The following is a 19,906-nucleotide window of genomic DNA, read 5'->3' as shown; positions in this document are numbered from 1 at the left end:
TCTTCCCAATGACCACAAGTGTGAGGACCATTCTTCCCAATGACCACAAGTGTAAGGACCATTCTTCCCACTGACTACAAGTGTGAGGACCATTCTTCCCAATGACCACAAGTGTAAGGACCATTCTTCCCAATGACCACAAGTGTGAGGACCATTCTTCCCAATGACCACAAGTGTGAGGACCATTCTTCCCAATGACCACAAGTGTGAGGACCATTCTTCCCACTGACCACAAGTGTAAGGACCATTCTTCCCACTGACCACAAGTGTGAGGACCATTCTTCCCAATGACCACAAGTGTGAGGACCATTCTTCCCAATGACCACAAGTGTGAGGACCATTCTTCCCAATGACCACAAGTGTGAGGACCATTCTTCCCAATGACCACAAGTGTAAGGACCATTCTTCCCACTGACCACAAGTGTAAGGACCATTCTTCCCAATGACCACAAGTGTAAGGACCGTTCTTCCCAATGACCACAAGTGTGAGGACCATTCTTCCCAATGACCACAAGTGTAAGGACCATTCTTCCCAATGACCACAAGTGTGAGGACCATTCTTCCCAATGACCACAAGTGTAAGGACCATTCTTCCCACTGACTACAAGTGTGAGGACCATTCTTCCCAATGACCACAAGTGTAAGGACCATTCTTCCCAATGACCACAAGTGTGAGGACCATTCTTCCCAATGACCACAAGTGTGAGGACCATTCTTCCCAATGACCACAAGTGTGAGGACCATTCTTCCCACTGACCACAAGTGTAAGGACCATTCTTCCCACTGACCACAAGTGTAAGGACCATTCTTCCCAATGACCACAAGTGTGAGGACCATTCTTCCCAATGACCACAAGTGTAAGGACCATTCTTCCCAATGACCACAAGTGTGAGGACCATTCTTCCCAATGACCACAAGTGTGAGGACCATTCTTCCCAATGACCACAAGTGTGAGGACCATTCTTCCCAATGACCACAAGTGTGAGGACCATTCTTCCCACTGACCACAAGTGTGAGGACCATTCTTCCCACTGACCACAAGTGTGAGGACCATTCTTCCCACTGACCACAAGTGTGAGGACCATTCTACCCAATGACCACAAGTGTGAGGACCATTCTTCCCAATGACCACAAGTGTAAGGACCATTCTACCCAATGACCACAAGTGTGAGGACCATTCTTCCCAATGACCACAAGTGTGAGGACCATTCTTCCCAATGACCACAAGTGTGAGGACCATTCTTCCCAATGACCACAAGTGTAAGGACCATTCTTCCCAATGACCACAAGTGTGAGGACCATTCTTCCCAATGACCACAAGTGTGAGGACCATTCTTCCCAATGACCACAAGTGTGAGGACCATTCTTCCCAATGACCACAAGTGTGAGGACCATTCTTCCCAATGACCACAAGTGTAAGGACCATTCTTCCCACTGACCACAAGTGTAAGGACCATTCTTCCCAATGACCACAAGTGTAAGGACCGTTCTTCCCAATGACTACAAGTGTGAGGACCATTCTTCCCAATGACCACAAGTGTAAGGACCATTCTTCCCAATGACCACAAGTGTGAGGACCATTCTTCCCAATGACCACAAGTGTAAGGACCATTCTTCCCACTGACTACAAGTGTGAGGACCATTCTTCCCAATGACCACAAGTGTAAGGACCATTCTTCCCAATGACCACAAGTGTGAGGACCATTCTTCCCAATGACCACAAGTGTGAGGACCATTCTTCCCAATGACCACAAGTGTGAGGACCATTCTTCCCACTGACCACAAGTGTAAGGACCATTCTTCCCACTGACCACAAGTGTAAGGACCATTCTTCCCAATGACCACAAGTGTGAGGACCATTCTTCCCAATGACCACAAGTGTAAGGACCATTCTTCCCAATGACCACAAGTGTAAGGACCATTCTTCCCAATGACCACAAGTGTGAGGACCATTCTTCCCAATGACCACAAGTGTGAGGACCATTCTTCCCACTGACCACAAGTGTGAGGACCATTCTTCCCACTGACCACAAGTGTGAGGACCATTCTTCCCACTGACCACAAGTGTGAGGACCATTCTACCCAATGACCACAAGTGTGAGGACCATTCTTCCCAATGACCACAAGTGTAAGGACCATTCTACCCAATGACCACAAGTGTGAGGACCATTCTTCCCAATGACCACAAGTGTGAGGACCATTCTTCCCAATGACCACAAGTGTGAGGACCATTCTTCCCAATGACCACAAGTGTAAGGACCATTCTTCCCAATGACCACAAGTGTAAGGACCATTCTTCCCAATGACCACAAGTGTAAGGACCAATCTTCCCACTGACCATCACACTAATGTATCAGGAGTTGTAGATTTCTCATTTTTAGCAGGGGTTCCCCAGAGACCGGAGAACTATTTCAAGGGTTCCTCTGTGTTGAAAAGGTTGAGAAAGGCTGATCTAGATGATGTAGTGCCTGAAGCAATACGTTTATTTTTGGAGGATCCGAGGGAACACTGGATCTTAAAAACCTCTAAAGGGGGGGGGGACCCCACACAATTTCAGTTTGTAACCGCGAGATATAAATTGAGGTGACCCATTTGTCCTGAATGGTCGTTTTCCAAATGTGCACAAAACGCAGCAGCCTTCTCCTCCACTTAATAGAGTTGAGGCGTCTCCTCAAAAAAGGAGGGCTTGTTGCTGGGTTTAGAAGAATTTTGGACCCAGGGCCTTTTCCGGCTCTGGCCTTGCCCCTGCGCCCTAGCACCCTGTTGGCGGTGGAACCGCCTCGATGCTGAGACATTTGAGGAAGCAGTCCCTGAGGTTTTAAAAACGAGGGACGTCTGGTGCTTTTCTTAACAGGGAGTAGAGAACTCTTCCTTCCGGAAATATTTTGGATATATTCGTCCAAATGATCCCCGAATAAACGTTCCCCGTGAAAAGGGGAAACCTGCCAATAACTTTTTACACGGAAGCTCAGCTGACCAGTTCTTAAGCCATAAAAGTATGCGCATATGTACAGACGAGAGAGCCAGACGAGAAACCTGCTGTATTGAATCCTTTAAAGCGGCAACAGCAAAACACAGCGCTCGAGGAATATCTGTCTTACTTTTAGGCAGATCAGCCTCCTGACTAGGCCTACCCGGCCGTTTGACCTGATCCTTTATGGACTGGCAAGTAGCAATTGCTCCAACTGCTGGCTGAATAGCTGAACTGGCCAAAGAAAAGTAAGCCTTTAATAACGACTCCAATTTCTTGTCAACGGGGTCCTTCAAGCCCTGTGCGTTATCTGACCGACAAGTTAAGTTCTTGTTTAACCACTTTCAGCCCCCCGGACCATTTTGCTGGCCAAAGACCAGACCACTTTTTGCGGATTCGGCACTGCGTCGCTTTAACTGACAATTGCGCGGCCGTGCGACGTGGCTCCCAAACAAAATTGACGTCCTTTTTTTCCCCACAAATAGAGCTTTCTTTTGGTGGTATTTGATCACCTCTGCGGTTTTTATTTCTTGCTCTATAAACAAAAATAGAGCGACAATTTAAAAAAAAAAAACGCATTCTTTTTTACTTTTTGATATAATAAATATCCCCCAAAAATATATAAAAAACATTTTTTCCCTCAGTTTAGGCCGATACGTATTCTTCTACATAATTTTGGAAAAAAAAAAAAAATCGCAATAAGCGATTATTGATTGGTTTGCGCAAAAGTTATAGCATTTATAAAATAGGGGATAGTTTTATGGCATTTTTATTAATAATTTTTTTTTTTTTTTACTAGTAATGGCGGTGATCAGCGATGTTTATTGTGACTGCGACATTGTGGCAGACGCATCGGACATTTTTGACACATTTTTGGGACCATTGTCATTTATACAGCAATCAGTGCTATATAAATGCAGTGATTCCTGTGTAAATGACACTGGCAGTGAAGGGGTTAACCAGTGGGTGGCAGTGTAGGGGGTTAAGTGTTCCTAGGGGTGTGTTACTAACTGTTGGGGGGCTGGGCTTTCATTTAGTGAACACTGATCTCTGCTCCAATCACATGGAGCAGAGATCAGCATCACTTGTTGCTAGGCAGAACGGGCTAGATGCTGTTTACAATGGCATCTCTCCGAGTATGCCCCAGCGGTGATCGAGTCTGTGGGACCCGCGACCGGACTCGCGGGGGTCCCGACCAGCACTGCTCCAGACTAGGAGGCTCCGGTGAGGGGAGGGGTCTGTCACGCTTCTTGCCACCCTGTGGGATGGGGGCAATCACGCCGGCAATCCTGTGCTCTAACCCGGCTAGGGCCGAGGACAGTTCATCCTCGGTGATAAAGGGTGAAGCAGCAGCGTTGACTGTAGGCACAATACCAGATAGGCGCAGCGGCTCAGATTGGCCCGGAAGCCCCTGGTCCTGTCAGGGCTGGTCTCAGCCCTTCCTTCTCTGAGCTCAGCTGTCGGCTAATTGCCACCTCCTATCTCTCTCCGCAGTTACTCAGCTGTTGATGATATCCTGCTCGTCAGTCCTGCCTACTTAAGCCGTCCAGTCCAGAAGGCTAAAACGGTACCGGGGCGATACCCGCAGCTGCATATCATCCCGCTACAACCACCTGAAGCAGGAAGCCACATATATGCGATACCTAGTTATAGTCAGGCTGAAAAAAAAAAAAGACACAAGTCCATCTAGTTCAACCCGAAAAAAATAAAAACGACTAAATATCATACATACATATCATAATCCCATATACACAATCCTATACCCACAGTTGATCCAGAGGAAGATGAAGAACCCCTCCCCCCAACCACCACGTTACGTTGGCGTGAAGTCGTTAATATACACAGCGATTTTCTACGATCGTCAGCTCCCGCTAGTGGCCATAATGGAGCATAAATACTTCAATACCGCATTATTGTCAGTAGATGGCGCTGATGATCATAGGAAACCACTACTCACATTCGTTGAACACATTTTTTTTTTAACAAACAGACCTGTAAATGTTTGTGAAATCTTCCACCACAAAATGTACTCAGCCAATGAGAGGTAATGACTCCATTTGCATTCTAAAAGGTGTAGAGGGCCGTTTTTTTAAATGTTGGGGTTTAACGTGTTTCGTCCTGGAAGACGACTTGAGAAAACAGACCACTTGCAAGAGTTTACACCACAAAATTTACTCAGCCAATGAGAGGTAAGGACTCCAATTTTATTTTAAAAGGCCTAGAGCAGAGATGGCGAACCTTGGCACCCCGGGTGTTTTGAGAATACATTTCCCATGATGCTCATGCACTCTGCAGTGCAGTTGAGCATCATGGGAAATGTAGTTCCAAAACATCTAGGGGTGCTAAGGTTCGCCAGCACTGGCCTAGAGGACCGCCTTTTAGGTTAACGTGTTTCGTCCTGGAAGACGACTTGAGAAAACAGACCTCTTGCAAGAGTTTACACCACACAAAATGTACTCAGCCAATGAGAGGTAATGACTCCATTTTTATTATTAAAGGTGTAGAGGGCCGTCTTTTTTAGTGGTGGGGTTAACGGGTTTCGTCCTGGAAAACGACTTGAGAAAACAGATCTCTTGCAAGAGTTTACACCACAAAATGTACTCAGCTAATGAGAGGTAATGACTCCATTTCTTTTTTAAAAAGGTGTAGAGGGCCGTCTTTTCAGTGGTGGGGTTAACGTGTTTCGTCCTGGAAGACGACTTGAGAAAACAGACCTCTTGCAAGAGTTTGCACCACACAATGTACTCAGCCAATGAGAGGTAATGACTCAATTTTTATTTTAAAAGGCCTAGAGCAAAGATGGCGAACCTTGGCACCCCAGATGTTTTGGGACTACATTTCCCACGATGCTCATGCACTCTGCAGTGCAGTTGAGCATCATGGGAAATGTAGTTCCAAAACATCTAGGGGTGCCAAGGTTCGCCAGCACTGGCCTAGAGGACCGCCTTTTAGGTTAACGTGTTTCGTCCTGGAAGACGACTTGAGAAAACAGACCTCTTGCAGGACTTTACACCACAAAATGTACTCAGCCAATGAGAGGTAATGACTCCATTTTTATTTTAAAAGGCCTAGAGCAAAGATGGCGAACCTTGGCACCCCATATGTTTTGGGACTACATTTCCCACGATGCTCATGCACTCTGCAGTGCAGTTGAGCATCATGGGAAATGTAGTTCCAAAACATCTAGGGGCGCAAGGTTCGCCAGCACTGGCCTAGAGGACCGCCTTTTAGGTTAACGCGTTTCGTCCTGGAAGACGACTTGAGAAAACAGACCTCTTGCAAGAGTTTACACCACAAAATGTACTCAGCCAATGAGAGGTAATGACTCCATTTTTATTTTTCTCCTGCTATCAATGGCCGACACGGTACAACACTTCATCCATGTCTTTGGTGATCTCTGATCTCCTTATGAGCCGTTTCTTATGTTGTTTCCTTTTTATTTGGAAAGTTTTATTATCCCCCCCACATGAGTGTGGCCCCTTTCTCAATACTATGTTTCAATGGGAGAAACATTTACCAATCCGACCTCTAGATGGCACTGTTGTATCATCCATTCCATAGGACATCTTCGTCAAAAGGTCAGGCTATGGTTGAGGTCTATGAACTGTTTCTTCCATGATGAAGATCAGCCATGGAGTATATCTGAGGTGTATATCAGGGGGTGCTTCTTCCCCACATGTCCAGCAACATTCATATACAAGACATTTCCCGCACTCACTAATACACCTCCAGGGTTGTGTGGGACCCCCTGATGTACAGGAAGACAGGACTTCAGTGAGGAACATTTCTATCACTCAGACCAGGAAAGTTCATTCTCCTCCGTTCCCAATCTCAGATGACTGTAGACAGAGGACTTCTGGGGGTTACACTTCTGCCAATTAAAAAAGTAAAGTGGATCTACTGCCGTGTGCGACTCCTGATGTTTGTTGAGGTTGTACTTCGTCTTAAAACATTTATCGCATTTAGGACAGGGAAACTCCCTCTTCACTGTGTGCGACCTCTGATGGTTGAGAAGATGGGACTTCTCTATAAAACCTTTCCCGCACTCAGGACAGGAATACAGCTTCTCCCCCGTATGCAATCTCTGATGCGTGGTAAGAGCGGACCTCTGTGTAAAACTTTTCCCGCACTCAGGACAAGTATACAGGTTCTGACCCATGTGAGTTTTTTTATGTACCTTAAGAGCGGTTTTCAAACTGAAGCATTGTCCGCACTCAGGGCAGGGGTACGGCTTCTCACCTGTGTGAGTTCTTTTATGAACCTCAAGATGGGATTTAAAAAGGAAACACTTCCCGCACCCAGTACAGGAAAAAGGCTTCTCCCTCCCGTGAGACCTCTGATGTGCGACAAGTTCTGATTTTTGTACAAAACATTTCCCGCATTCAGGACAGAAATACGGCTTCTCCCCCGTGTGAGATCTCTGATGCAAGGTAAGATTGGACTTGTATGAATAACTTTTCCCGCACTCAGAACATGAATACGGCTTCTCACCTGTGTGAGACCTTTTATGTACAAAAAGAGTGTTTCTCAAACTGAAACATTTCCCGCACTCAGGACAGGAATATGGTTTCACATCAGTGTGAGACCTTTTATGAAGATTAAGCCTGGACTGACTGCGGAAACATTTCCCACACTCAAGACAGGAATATGGTTTCTCTCCTGTGTGAGATTTTATATGAACAGCAAGACTGTTTTTAAAACAGAAACATTTCCCACACTCAGGGCAGGAATATCGTTTCTCCCCTGTGTGCGATCTCTGATGTATGGAAAGATGGGACTTACATGAAAAACACTTCCCGCACTCAGGGCAGGAATACGGCTTCTCGCCTGTGTGAGATCTCTGATGTTGGGAAAGATGGGAGTTTACTGTAAAACATTTCCCGCACTCAGGGCAGGAATACGGCTTCTCACCTGTGTGAAATCTCTGATGTATGGAAAGAGTGGTTTTCTTTAAAAAACGTTTTCCGCACTCAGGGCAGGAATACGGCTTCTCTCCTGTGTGAGATCTTTTATGATCATTAAGATGGGATTTGAATTGGAAACACTTCCCGCACTCAGGACAGGAAAACCTCTTATCTTTTGGAAGGACGGCACCGTCCCGCACAGTCTGAGGTTCCTCGGGATAAGAGGAATACGATGGTCCGGCACCGTCCCGCACAGTCTGAGGTTCCTCAGGATAAGAGGAATACGATGGTCCGGCACCGTCCCGCACAGTCTGAGGTTCCTCGGGATAAGAGGAATACGATGGTCCGGCACCGTCCCGCACAGTCTGAGGTTCCTCGGGATAAGAGGAATACGATGGTCCGGCACCGTCCCGCACAGTCTGAGGTTCCTCAGGATAAGAGGAATACGATGGTCCGGCACCGTCCCGCACAGTCTGAGGTTCCTCGGGATAAGAGGAATACGATGGTCCATCTACACTGTGTGGTGCCGGATGGACATTTGAGGTAGTCGGGTTTTCTCCTGGACTATACTGTGTGATGTCCTCATCTTCTACTTTACAGTCTGGAGACAAAGTGAGACAATCCTCTGAGGTTTTCCTCATCTCCCGTCCATCTACTAAAATAGAAATACAAAGATTATTACTAGACATCAGCTGATTGGTTCCCCTAAACCAGGACTCCGCCCACATCAGGCAGCTTTGTCTCTGAGGATCATTCAAAAGTCATTCAAATTATACATATTATATTCCAGGTCACAGATACGATTACAATTTTAGTATCTACTGACCTAATGATAATTCTGTTATAAGGTAAAAATATAAAGGTTGTGACTTAGGACAAATTATAAGTAGAATTGTTTAACCACTTCAGCCCCGGACCATTTGGCTTATTATTACTAGACATGAGCTGATTGGTTCCCCTAAACCAGGACTCCGCCCACATCAGGCAGCTTTGTCTCTGAGGATCTTACAATTCCCCCTCAAGGTAACTAGTAAATGGGTCCTCTGATCTCCTACCAGATCATTTCTTTATTCATGGACCTTAGTCAGAGAGGGAGGAAACAACGAGAACTGTCTTCTATAGGAGTGACAGTGATGAGGGGATTATAGGACGAGTGTCCCCTCCCCCTCTATCACTCATTGCCATCTTCCCAACACAAGAAGTCCTGCACTTCCTTATTTAGTCCATGATTTAGTCATGAATAACAGCGGGGCTGAGCCCCACCAGAGGTCAGAGAGTGAGGATGGGGGGGGAGAACAACCAAGATGAAGACTGGACTGATCCTGAACACCTCCATCACTGGGTTATTGACTCCTCCCCCATTATCACTTTCTGTTTAAGGCCCCAAAGTGTGAGGAAGTTATCACATTATTATCACCATGTAAAAGTCTGTCCTCCAATCACATCATCAGATATAAAATGTCCAGCTGGTAGGAAATGGGTGTAACAAAAGAGAATGTGCAACAGAGTATACAGTGCCGGGGGTTCGGACTATGTAATGTACAATATAAATTATCTAGTAGAAGACTTAGAATTCATAATATTGGTATTCAATAATCCCACACCGCTCCTCCCATCTCCTGAGACTGCACTCAGTGACTTGGGTCTGAGACTATACAGACATATCCCTCCACCCGACACAGCCAGCAAATAACAGAGCAAGTAACCCCGGGGGGATTGTTGTCAGATCTTGCTAGAGCCGGGCATGGGGCAGAAGACCCAAATCACATACCCCAGATGCCTAGATCTAGTAACATCTATGGTGAAAATGAACATTTTGCTGTCAGCTGATCCCCAGAATCTCCATAAATCCAGTCTAGATCCATAAATTGTGTCGGCAGCACAGAGAAGGAAGATTATCGGAGAGAAATCCAGGAATACAGGACGGGGAACACAGCTCAGGAAAGTGACCAGGGGATTACAGGCTGATATCACCCAGCCCCCGCCCTACTCTGGACCAATCAGTGAGCAGTATGGGTGGAGGAATGGATTTAGTGTTAATGACCCACCTGTGCTGATCTCTGTAGGAGTGTCCTCCTCTATAAATGTCCCCGTTATTCCATCCTCCTCCATAGACTGCTGATCATCCCTCACATACCTCTCTTCTTCTTCTGATTTCACCTCAAATTCTATATCCATTGGATCTCCACTCTAAACCAAGAAAATGAGAGAGAATATCATCTGTAAGATAGAAGATTTATTATTGTGACATCATATAGAACAAATACACATCCTCTACACAAGTCCATGTTGTAGATTCTCCATCCCACCAACCTTGTAACAGTGGGGGATGGTGTGACCTTCCTGTGTGGAATCCCGGGAATCCAGAGGACGGGGACATCTCTCTGGTGGGTTCCTGTATCTGGATGACTCCTCCATGGTGTCCTGGTACAGATCTTTGTGTTCTTCCTCCATCACCCCATCCTCATCATCCTCCTCTTTTATCTCTTCTTTCACCTCAACTTTAGGATCTCTCAGGTTTCCACTCTGAATATATAATAAAAATGACATCAATGGTAACAATGCAGATAATGTACAGATCCTAATGATACTATCAGTGATTGTTCCCCATCTACCTGATGATGGTGGGGGATGGTGTGACCTTCCTGTGTGGAATCCCGGGAATACAGAGGACGGGGACATCTCTCTGGTGGGTTCCCATTACTGGATCCATCTGTAGGAAACACACACACTGACTGAATACATTGTTTCTATGTGTTTATCAGATGATGGGGGATCTAGGTGGAGCCTCCGTACTGCTCTCTCCTTTACAATAAAGTCTCCTCTTACCCGGTGATGTGAGGGGCGGCTGATTGTCCATCATGACGTCCTTGTAGAGATCCTTGTGTCCTTCTAAATACTCCCACTCCTCCATGTTTATCGTCATCTGCTGGAGATAAAAGACATCACAGTGACTTTGGAGGAAGAGGACGGACATGACGGGGGGTTACTTGGTGTAAATAGAAAATAAAATCTTATTACCTCCTCTGCTGTCTCTTCCAACAACGTCTCCTCTCTAAGTCTCATTCCGATTCACCTCTCACCCGGAACTTCCTATTTATACCTGACATCACTTCCGGTCTACCATAGAGACTTCCTGTCTCGGTAGAAGTGTGATCACCACCTTGTGGAGCTCAGAGGAACTGCACCCTCGAGAAGCATCTCGTAGTGTGAACAGGGCCTTGTGCTGTGTGTGTATGTACTGTATATCCTTATAGATGGGGTCATCTCCACTCCCACCAAGGGGGAGAGAAATCTATTACGGCCTAGTCCAGCCTTTCTCAGCCAGGGCTCCTCCAAAGGTTTCTAGGGGTTCCTTGAGCAATGAACAATTTCTGTCTCTCAGTAACAACTGATATCAATGACCTGTAAGGGGGGCAGTCATCCCAGTGATGATAATGTAAGAAGGTCCTTCTCCCACTGATATAAGGGGGGCCCTTCTCCCATTGGTCACCACCACGCTGACTACTGATATCAGGGGTCCTTTTCTAATTGGTCACCAATCTAAGGGAACGCTACACTGACCACTGTTATAAGGGGTCAGTCTACACAAAACAATCTCCTGCGCTTAGTCCATGTGTAGGTGGTGTAGTCAACCCTTTGGATAAAGTGTGGAAAGTCAAAGGTCTTGCTGCCCTCCTCAGAACAACGGGTGTCCTTAAAGCTGAAACATATAGAAAAACAGGGAGGGCACACCGACCTTGCGCATTACCAAAGATACATTTTTATTTAAATAGTAAAAACAAAAGTCATACTCACAAACAAACGTTAAAAAAGGCTTTACATAACTCCAAGAATTCAGAGCTGTGTCTTCTAGACACCTGGCAACCTGGACCGAATGTTAGGAGGAACCAGATGGCATCGCAAAATGGCTTACCCGTTACGAGGGAGTACCCTCTTCATCAGAGCCTCAGCGATGGGCTCATTTTCCCATTGGTCACCAATGTAAGGGGCCACTACACTGACCACTGATATAAGGGGGTCCTTCTCCCATTGGTCACCAATGTAAGGGACCACTACGCTGACCACTGATATAAGGGGGTCCTTCCCCCATTGGTCACCAATGTAAGGGACCACTACACAGACCACTGATATATGGCGGTCGTTCTCCCATTGGTCACCAAATGTAAGGGACCACTACACTGACCACTGATATGACAAAATTTTTCCCTCATAGCTCACAAATGTAAGAGATGACTACACTGACCACTGATGTAAGGGGATTTTTCTCCCATTGGGTCACCAATGTAAGGGGACCAACACACTGACCACTGATATAAGGGGATCTTTCTCCCATTGGTCAAAAATGTAAGGGACCACAATGATTACTGATATAAGGGAGCCCTTTTGCCATTGGTCCCCAATGTAAGGAAGCTCCACACTGACCACTGATATAAGGGGTCCCTCTCCCATTGGTCACCAATGTAAGGGACCACTACTATAAGGGGAGCCTTCTCCCATTGGTCACCAATGTAAGGGATCTCTACACTGACCACTGGCATAAGGGGTCCCTCTCCCATTGGTCCCCAATGTAAGGAAGCTTCACACTGACCACTGATATAAGGGGTCCCTCTCCCATTGGTCACCAATGTAAGGGACCACTACAATAACGTAGCCTTCTCCCTTTGGTCATCAGTATAAGGGATCAATATTATAAAGGAATCTTTCTCCCATTGGTCACCAATGTAAGGGAGCTCTACACTGACCACTGGCATAAGGGGTCCCTCTCCCATTGGTAACCAATGTAAGGGATCAATACTATAAGGGGAGCCTTCTCCCTTTGGTCACCAATGTAAGGGAGCTCTACACTGACCACTGGCATAAGGGGTCCCTCTCCCATTGGTCACCAAATGTAAGGGACCACTACTATAAGGGGAGCCTTCTCTCTTTGGTCACCAATGTAAGGGATCACTATTATAAAGGAATCTTTCTCCCATTGGTCACCATTGTAAGGGAACACTACACTGATATAAGGGGTCCCTCTCCCATTGGTCACCAATATAAAGAACCACTACTATAAGGGGAGCCTTCTCCCTTTAGTAACCAGTGTAAGGGAGCTCTACACTGACCACTGGTATAAGGGGTCCCTCTCCCACTGGTCACCAATGTAAGGGACCACTACTATAAGGGGAGCCTTCTCCCATTGGTCACCAATGTAAGGGAGCTCTACACTGACCACTGGCATAAGGGGTCCCTCTCCCATTGGTCACCAATGTAAGGAAGCTCCACACTGACCACTGATATAAGGGGTCCCTCTCACATTGGTCACCAATGTAAGGGACCACTATTATAAGGGGAGCCTTCTCCCTTTGGTCACCAGTGTAAGGGATCAATATTATAAAGGAATCTTTCTCCCATTGGTCACCAACGTAAGGGAGCTCTACACTGACCACTGGTATAAGGGGACCCTCTGCCATTGGTCACCAAATGTAAGGGATCACTATTATAAAGGAATGTTTCTCCCATTGGTCACCATTGTAAGGGAACACTACACTGATATAAGGGGTCCCTCTCCCATTGGTCACCAATATAAAGGACCACTACTATAAGGGGAGCCTTCTCTCTTTGGTCACCAATGTAAGGGAACACTATTATAAAGGAATCTTTCTCGCATTGGTCACCATTGTAAGGGAACACTACACTGACCACTGGTGTGAGGGAATTCTTGCAGTCACGTTGTCCCTATGAACCACTGATGTCACAGGGAATCCATGCCAAGAAAGTAAAGTGGCAGAGAATAGCAGTGACATCACTGCCTAGCTATGGCCACCGGTGTTTTTTGGGCAGTGATGTCACCACTCTCCCCACCCTTCTTTTATGTAGCTGATGGCAACTCAGGGAGCCGTCATACGGCTATTGGTACCATCAGGTACTATCAGGTACTATGTATCCTATATTTATTTGTGTAGGGGGCGGTACCTTTGAGGTTCGTTGATAATAGAGGAGTCATCCAGATTTTGATAAGCCCCCTGCCTGTAGACCCCACACAACCACCACCCACGATTGTGGAGCGTAATCCCTTGTCCTCATCAACATGGGGGCAGGGTATTTTTCTGTGTGGTACATTCTTTCATGCATAGCTGGGATTAGGGGAGTGCTGGGGTGGGTTGTGCACCCCTCCGAGGACCCCTGACCACCTACCCTCCACCCTGGATGCTCTGCCTGCCCACTGATCTCCTTTCCCATCCCAGCACTGCACACACCTCCACCATCCCGCACCCGCACTATACAGAGCTCCTCCTCCCCGCACTACACAGAGCTCCTCCTCCCCGCACTACACAGAGCTCCTCCTCCCCACACTACACAGTGCTTCTCCTCCCTGCACTACACAGTGCTCCTCCTCCCCGCACTACACAGAGCTCCTCCTCCCCGCACTACACAGAGCTCCTCCTCCCCGCACTACACAGAGCTCCTCCTCCCCACACTACACAGTGCTTCTCCTCCCCGCACTACACAGAGCTCCTCCTCCCCGCACTACACAGTGCTTCTCCTCCCCGCACTACACAGAGCTCCTCCTCCCCGCACTACACAGTGCTTCTCCTCCCTGCACTACACAGTGCTCCTCCTCCCCGCACTACACAGTGCTTCTCCTCCCCGCACTACACAGAGCTCCTCCTCCCCGCACTACACAGAGCTCCTCCTCCCCGCACTACACAGTGCTTCTCCTCCCCGCACTACACAGAGCTCCTCCTCCCCGCACTACACAGTGCTTCTCCTCCCTGCACTACACAGTGCTCCTCCTCCCCGCACTACACAGTGCTTCTCCTCCCCGCACTACACAGTGCTCCTCCTCCCCACACTACACAGTGCTTCTCCTCCCTGCACTACACAGTGCTCCTCCTCCCCGCACTACACAGAGCTCCTCCTCCCCGCACTACACAGAGCTCCTCCTCCCCACACTACACAGTGCTTCTCCTCCCCGCACTACACAGAGCTCCTCCTCCCCGCACTACACAGTGCTTCTCCTCCCCGCACTACACAGAGCTCCTCCTCCCCGCACTACACAGTGCTTCTCCTCCCTGCACTACACAGTGCTCCTCCTCCCCGCACTACACAGTGCTTCTCCTCCCCGCACTACACAGAGCTCCTCCTCCCCGCACTACACAGAGCTCCTCCTCCCCACACTACACAGAGCTCCTCCTCCCCACACTACACAGTGCTTCTCCTCCCTGCACTACACAGTGCTCCTCCTCCCCGCACTACACAGTGCTTCTCCTCCCCGCACTACACAGAGCTCCTCCTCCCCGCACTACACAGTGCTTCTCCTCCCCGCACTACACAGAGCTCCTCCTCCCCGCACTACACAGTGCTTCTCCTCCCTGCACTACACAAAGCTCCTCCTCCACGCACTACACAGAGCTCCTCCTCCCCGCACTACACAGTGCTCCTCCTCCCCGCACTACACAGTGCTTCTCCTCCCCGCACTACACAGAGCTCCTCCTCCCCACTCTACACAACAATGCTCCTCCTCCCCGCACTACACAGAGCTCCTCCTCCCCACTCTACACAACAATGCTCCTCCTCCCCGCACTACACAGAGCTCCTCCTCCCCGCACAACACAGAGCTCCTCCTCCCCACTCTACACAACAATGCTCCTCCTCCCCGCACTACACAGAGCTCCTCCTCCCCGCACAACACAGAGCTCCTCCTCCCTGCACTACACAGAGCTCCTCCTCCCCGCACTACACAGTGCTTCTCCTCCCTGCACTACACAAAGCTCCTCCTCCACGCACTACACAGAGCTCCTCCTCCCCGCACTACACAGAGCTCCTCCTCCCCACTCTACACAACAATGCTCCTCCTCCCCGCACTACACAGAGCTCCTCCTCCCCGCACAACACAGAGCTCCTCCTCCCTGCACTACACAGAGCTCCTCCTCCCCGCACTACACAGTGCTTCTCCTCCCTGCACTACACAAAGCTCCTCCTCCCCGCACTACACAGAGCTCCTCCTCCCCGCACTATACAGTGCTTCTCCTCCCTGCACTACACAAAGCTCCTCCTCCACGCACTACACAGAGCTCCTCCTCCCCGCACTACACAGAGCTCCTCCTCCCCACTCTACACAACAATGCTCCTCCTCCCCGCACTACACAGAGCTCCTCCTCCCCGCACAACACAGAGCTCCTCCTCCCCACTCTACACAACAATGCTCCTCCTCCCCGCACTACACAGAGCTCCTCCTCCCCGCACAACACAGAGCTCCTCCTCCCTGCACTACACAGAGCTCCTCCTCCCCGCACTACACAGTGCTTCTCCTCCCTGCACTACACAAAGCTCCTCCTCCACGCACTACACAGAGCTCCTCCTCCCCGCACAACACAGAGCTCCTCCTCCCTGCACTACACAGAGCTCCTCCTCCCCGCACTACACAGTGCTTCTCCTCCCTGCACTACACAAAGCTCCTCCTCCCCGCACTACACAGAGCTCCTCCTCCCCACTCTACACAACAATGCTCCTCCTCCCCGCACTACACAGAGCTCCTCCTCCCCGCACAACACAGAGCTCCTCCTCCCCACTCTACACAACAATGCTCCTCCTCCCCGCACTACACAGAGCTCCTCCTCCCCGCACAACACAGAGCTCCTCCTCCCTGCACTACACAGAGCTCCTCCTCCCCACTCTACACAGTGCTCCTCCTCCCCGCACTACACAGAGCTCCTCCTCCCCACTCTACACAACAATACTCCTCCTCCCCGCACTACACAGTGCTTCTTCTCCCCGCACTACACAGAGCTCCTCCTCCCCGCACTACACAGTGCTTCTCCTCCCCGCACTACACAGAGCTCCTCCTCCCAGCACTACACAGAGCTCTTCCTCCCCGCACTACACAGTGCTTCTCCTCCCCGCACTACACAGAGCTCTTCCTCCCCGCACTACACAGAGCTCTTCCTCCCCGCACTACACAGTGCTTCTCCTCCCCGCACAACACAGAGCTCCTCCTCCCCGCACTACACAGAGCTCCTCCTCCCCACTCTACACAGTGCTTCTCCTCCCCACACTACACAGTGCTCCTCCTCCCCGCACTACACAGAGCTCCTCCTCCCCACTCTACACAACAATACTCCTCCTCCCCGCACTACACAGAGCTCCTCCTCCCCGCACTACACAGTGCTTCTCCTCCCCGCACTACACAGAGCTCCTCCTCCCAGCACTACACAGAGCTCTTCCTCCCCGCACTACACAGTGCTTCTCCTCCCCGCACTACACAGTGCTTCTCCTCCCCACACTACACAGAGCTTCTCCTCCCCGTACTACACAGTGCTTCTCCTCCCCGCACTACACAGAGCTCCTCCTCCCCACACTACACAGTGCTTCTCCTCCCCGCACTACACAGAGCTTCTCCTCACCGCACTACACAGTGCTTCTCCTCCCTGCACTACACAAAGCTCCTCCTCCACGCACTACACAGAGCTCCTCCTCCCCGCACAACACAGAGCTCCTCCTCCCTGCACTACACAGAGCTCCTCCTCCCCGCACTACACAGTGCTTCCCCTCCCTGCACTACACAAAGCTCCTCCTCCCCGCACTACACAGAGCTCCTCCTCCCCACTCTACACAACAATGCTCCTCCTCCCCGCACTACACAGAGCTCCTCCTCCCCGCACAACACAGAGCTCCTCCTCCCCACTCTACACAACAATACTCCTCCTCCCCGCACTACACAGAGCTCCTCCTCCCCGCACAACACAGAGCTCCTCCTCCCTGCACTACACAGAGCTCCTCCTCCCCACTCTACACAGTGCTCCTCCTCCCCGCACTACACAGAGCTCCTCCTCCCCACTCTACACAACAATACTCCTCCTCCCCGCACTACACAGTGCTTCTTCTCCCCGCACTACACAGTGCTCCTCCTCCCCGCACTACACAGAGCTCCTCCTCCCCGCACAACACAGAGCTCCTCCTCCCTGCACTACACAGAGCTCCTCCTCCCCAATCTACACAGTGCTCCTCCTCCCCGCACTACACAGAGCTCCTCCTCCCCACTCTACACAACAATACTCCTCCTCCCCGCACTACACAGAGCTCCTCCTCCCCGCACTACACAGTGCTTCTCCTCCCTGCACTACACAAAGCTCCTCCTCCCCGCACTACACAGAGCTCCTCCTCCCCACTCTACACAACAATGCTCCTCCTCCCCGCACTACACAGAGCTCCTCCTCCCCGCACAACACAGAGCTCCTCCTCCCCACTCTACACAACAATGCTCCTCCTCCCCGCACTACACAGAGCTCCTCCTCCCCGCACAACACAGAGCTCCTCCTCCCTGCACTACACAGAGCTCCTCCTCCCCACTCTACACAGTGCTCCTCCTCCCCGCACTACACAGAGCTCCTCCTCCCCACTCTACACAACAATACTCCTCCTCCCCGCACTACACAGTGCTTCTTCTCCCCGCACTACACAGTGCTCCTCCTCCCCGCACTACACAGAGCTCCTCCTCCCCGCACAACACAGAGCTCCTCCTCCCTGCACTACACAGAGCTCCTCCTCCCCACTCTACACAGTGCTCCTCCTCCCCGCACTACACAGAGCTCCTCCTCCCCACTCTACACAACAATACTCCTCCTCCCCGCACTACACAGAGCTCCTCCTCCCCGCACTACACAGTGCTTCTCCTCCCCGCACTACACAGAGCTCCTCCTCCCCGCACTACACAGAGCTCCTCCTCCCCGCACTACACAGTGCTTCTCCTCCCTGCACTACACAGAGCTCCTCCTCCATGCACTACACAGAGCTCCTCCTCCCTGCACTACACAGAGCTCCTCCTCCCCGCACTACACAGTGCTTCTCCTCCCCGCACTACACAGTCCTCCTCCTCCCCACACTACACAGAGCTCCTCCTCCCCGCACTACACAGTGCTTCTCCTCCCCGCACTACACAGTGCTCCTCCTCCCCGCACTACACAGAGCTCCTCCTCCCCGCACTACACAGTGCTCCTCCTCCCCGCACTACACAGAGCTCCTCCTCCCCACACTACACAGAGCTCCTCCTCCCTGCTCTACACAACAATGCTCCTCCTCCCCACACTACACAGTCCATATATTAATAATTCCTGTAAGGTCAAACTACCCAATGGTAGATGGTTTCTTCCCAAGTCCCGCGTAACTTGCGTCACACCAGGCGCTGTGTACTTGGCACAGTGCAGGTGTGGCGGTTTTTACGTAGGTAAGACCAAACGACTTTTTGCAATTCGCATCAAAGACCACATAAAACCTATACTTAACAAAAAAATCGCAACGGCCATTAGTAGGCATATTGGTACTTATCATTCCTTTGACCCTGATTGGATCCGTTTTCTAGCATTGGATCACATACCCCTAAATTCACGAGGAGGGTCTGTCGATAAACTACTACTGCAGATCGAAGCAAAATGGATTTACACTCTAAAGGCCACTCAATATCCTGGCTTTAACGAAAATATGAGTTTTAGATCCTTTTTATAATTTTTCTTCTTTTCTTACCCCCAACCCGTTGGGGATATATCCCTTTCTGTATGACTCTTTCCCACTTCCCGTTGGTAGCTCCCATGAACAACATGAAACCCCTCCTTCTCCTTTTATTTTTATTTTTTTCACAATTTTTGTATACTTGTACATTTTTTTTCTTTTCTCATTGTAGCAATATACTATGTTTTGATTGTCTGGAAATACACTATATACAGTGGTGTGAAAAAGTGTTTGCCCCCTTCCTCATTTCCTGTTCCTTTGCATGTTTGTCACACTTAAGTGTTTCGGAACATCAAACCAATTTAAACAATAGTCAAGGACAACACAAGTAAACACAAAATGCAATTTGTAAATGAAGGTGTTTATTATTAAAGGTGAAAAAAAATCCAAACCATCATGGCCCTGTGTGAAAAAGTGATTGCCCCCTAAACCTAATAACTGGTTGGGCCACCCTTAGCAGCAACAACTGCAACCAAGCGTTTGCGATAACGTGCAATGAGGCTTTTACAGCGTCCTGGAGGAATTTTGGCCCACTCATCTT

The 19,906-nt window shown here is 49.5% G+C and overlaps 2 protein-coding genes across 3 annotated transcripts in view; both read right to left on the bottom strand.

The window, feature by feature from the left end:
* LOC143955908 (uncharacterized) overlaps positions 1-19,906 on the bottom strand; it is an 865,587-nt gene that overhangs the window by 13,902 nt on the left and 831,779 nt on the right. The gene's annotated exons all lie outside the window — the stretch shown is intronic.
* LOC143955689 (uncharacterized) lies at positions 6,284-10,436 on the bottom strand. Of its 2 annotated transcripts, none has more exons than XM_077465799.1 (2): positions 10,189-10,436; positions 6,284-10,095 (listed from the first exon to the last, which is right to left on the bottom strand). In XM_077465799.1, the coding sequence occupies exon 2, from the start codon at positions 8,601-8,603 to the stop codon at positions 6,762-6,764; it is 1,842 nt and encodes a 613-aa protein (XP_077321925.1). In that variant the 5' UTR covers positions 8,604-10,095; positions 10,189-10,436; the 3' UTR covers positions 6,284-6,761. The 2 variants fall into 2 exon arrangements, with proteins under 2 accessions (XP_077321925.1, XP_077321926.1); XM_077465800.1 differs by having other exon boundaries at positions 6,284-10,065.

The sequence above is a fragment of the Lithobates pipiens genome, unplaced genomic scaffold (assembly GCF_037356315.1).
Source record: "Lithobates pipiens isolate NorthernLeopardFrog02 unplaced genomic scaffold, aLitPip1_a1.2 Scaffold_35, whole genome shotgun sequence".
In the NCBI taxonomy this organism is placed as follows: Eukaryota; Metazoa; Chordata; class Amphibia; order Anura; family Ranidae; genus Lithobates; species Lithobates pipiens.
The sequence above is the reverse complement of the archived record's forward strand: the minus strand, read 5'-3'. Positions and strand labels throughout refer to the sequence as shown.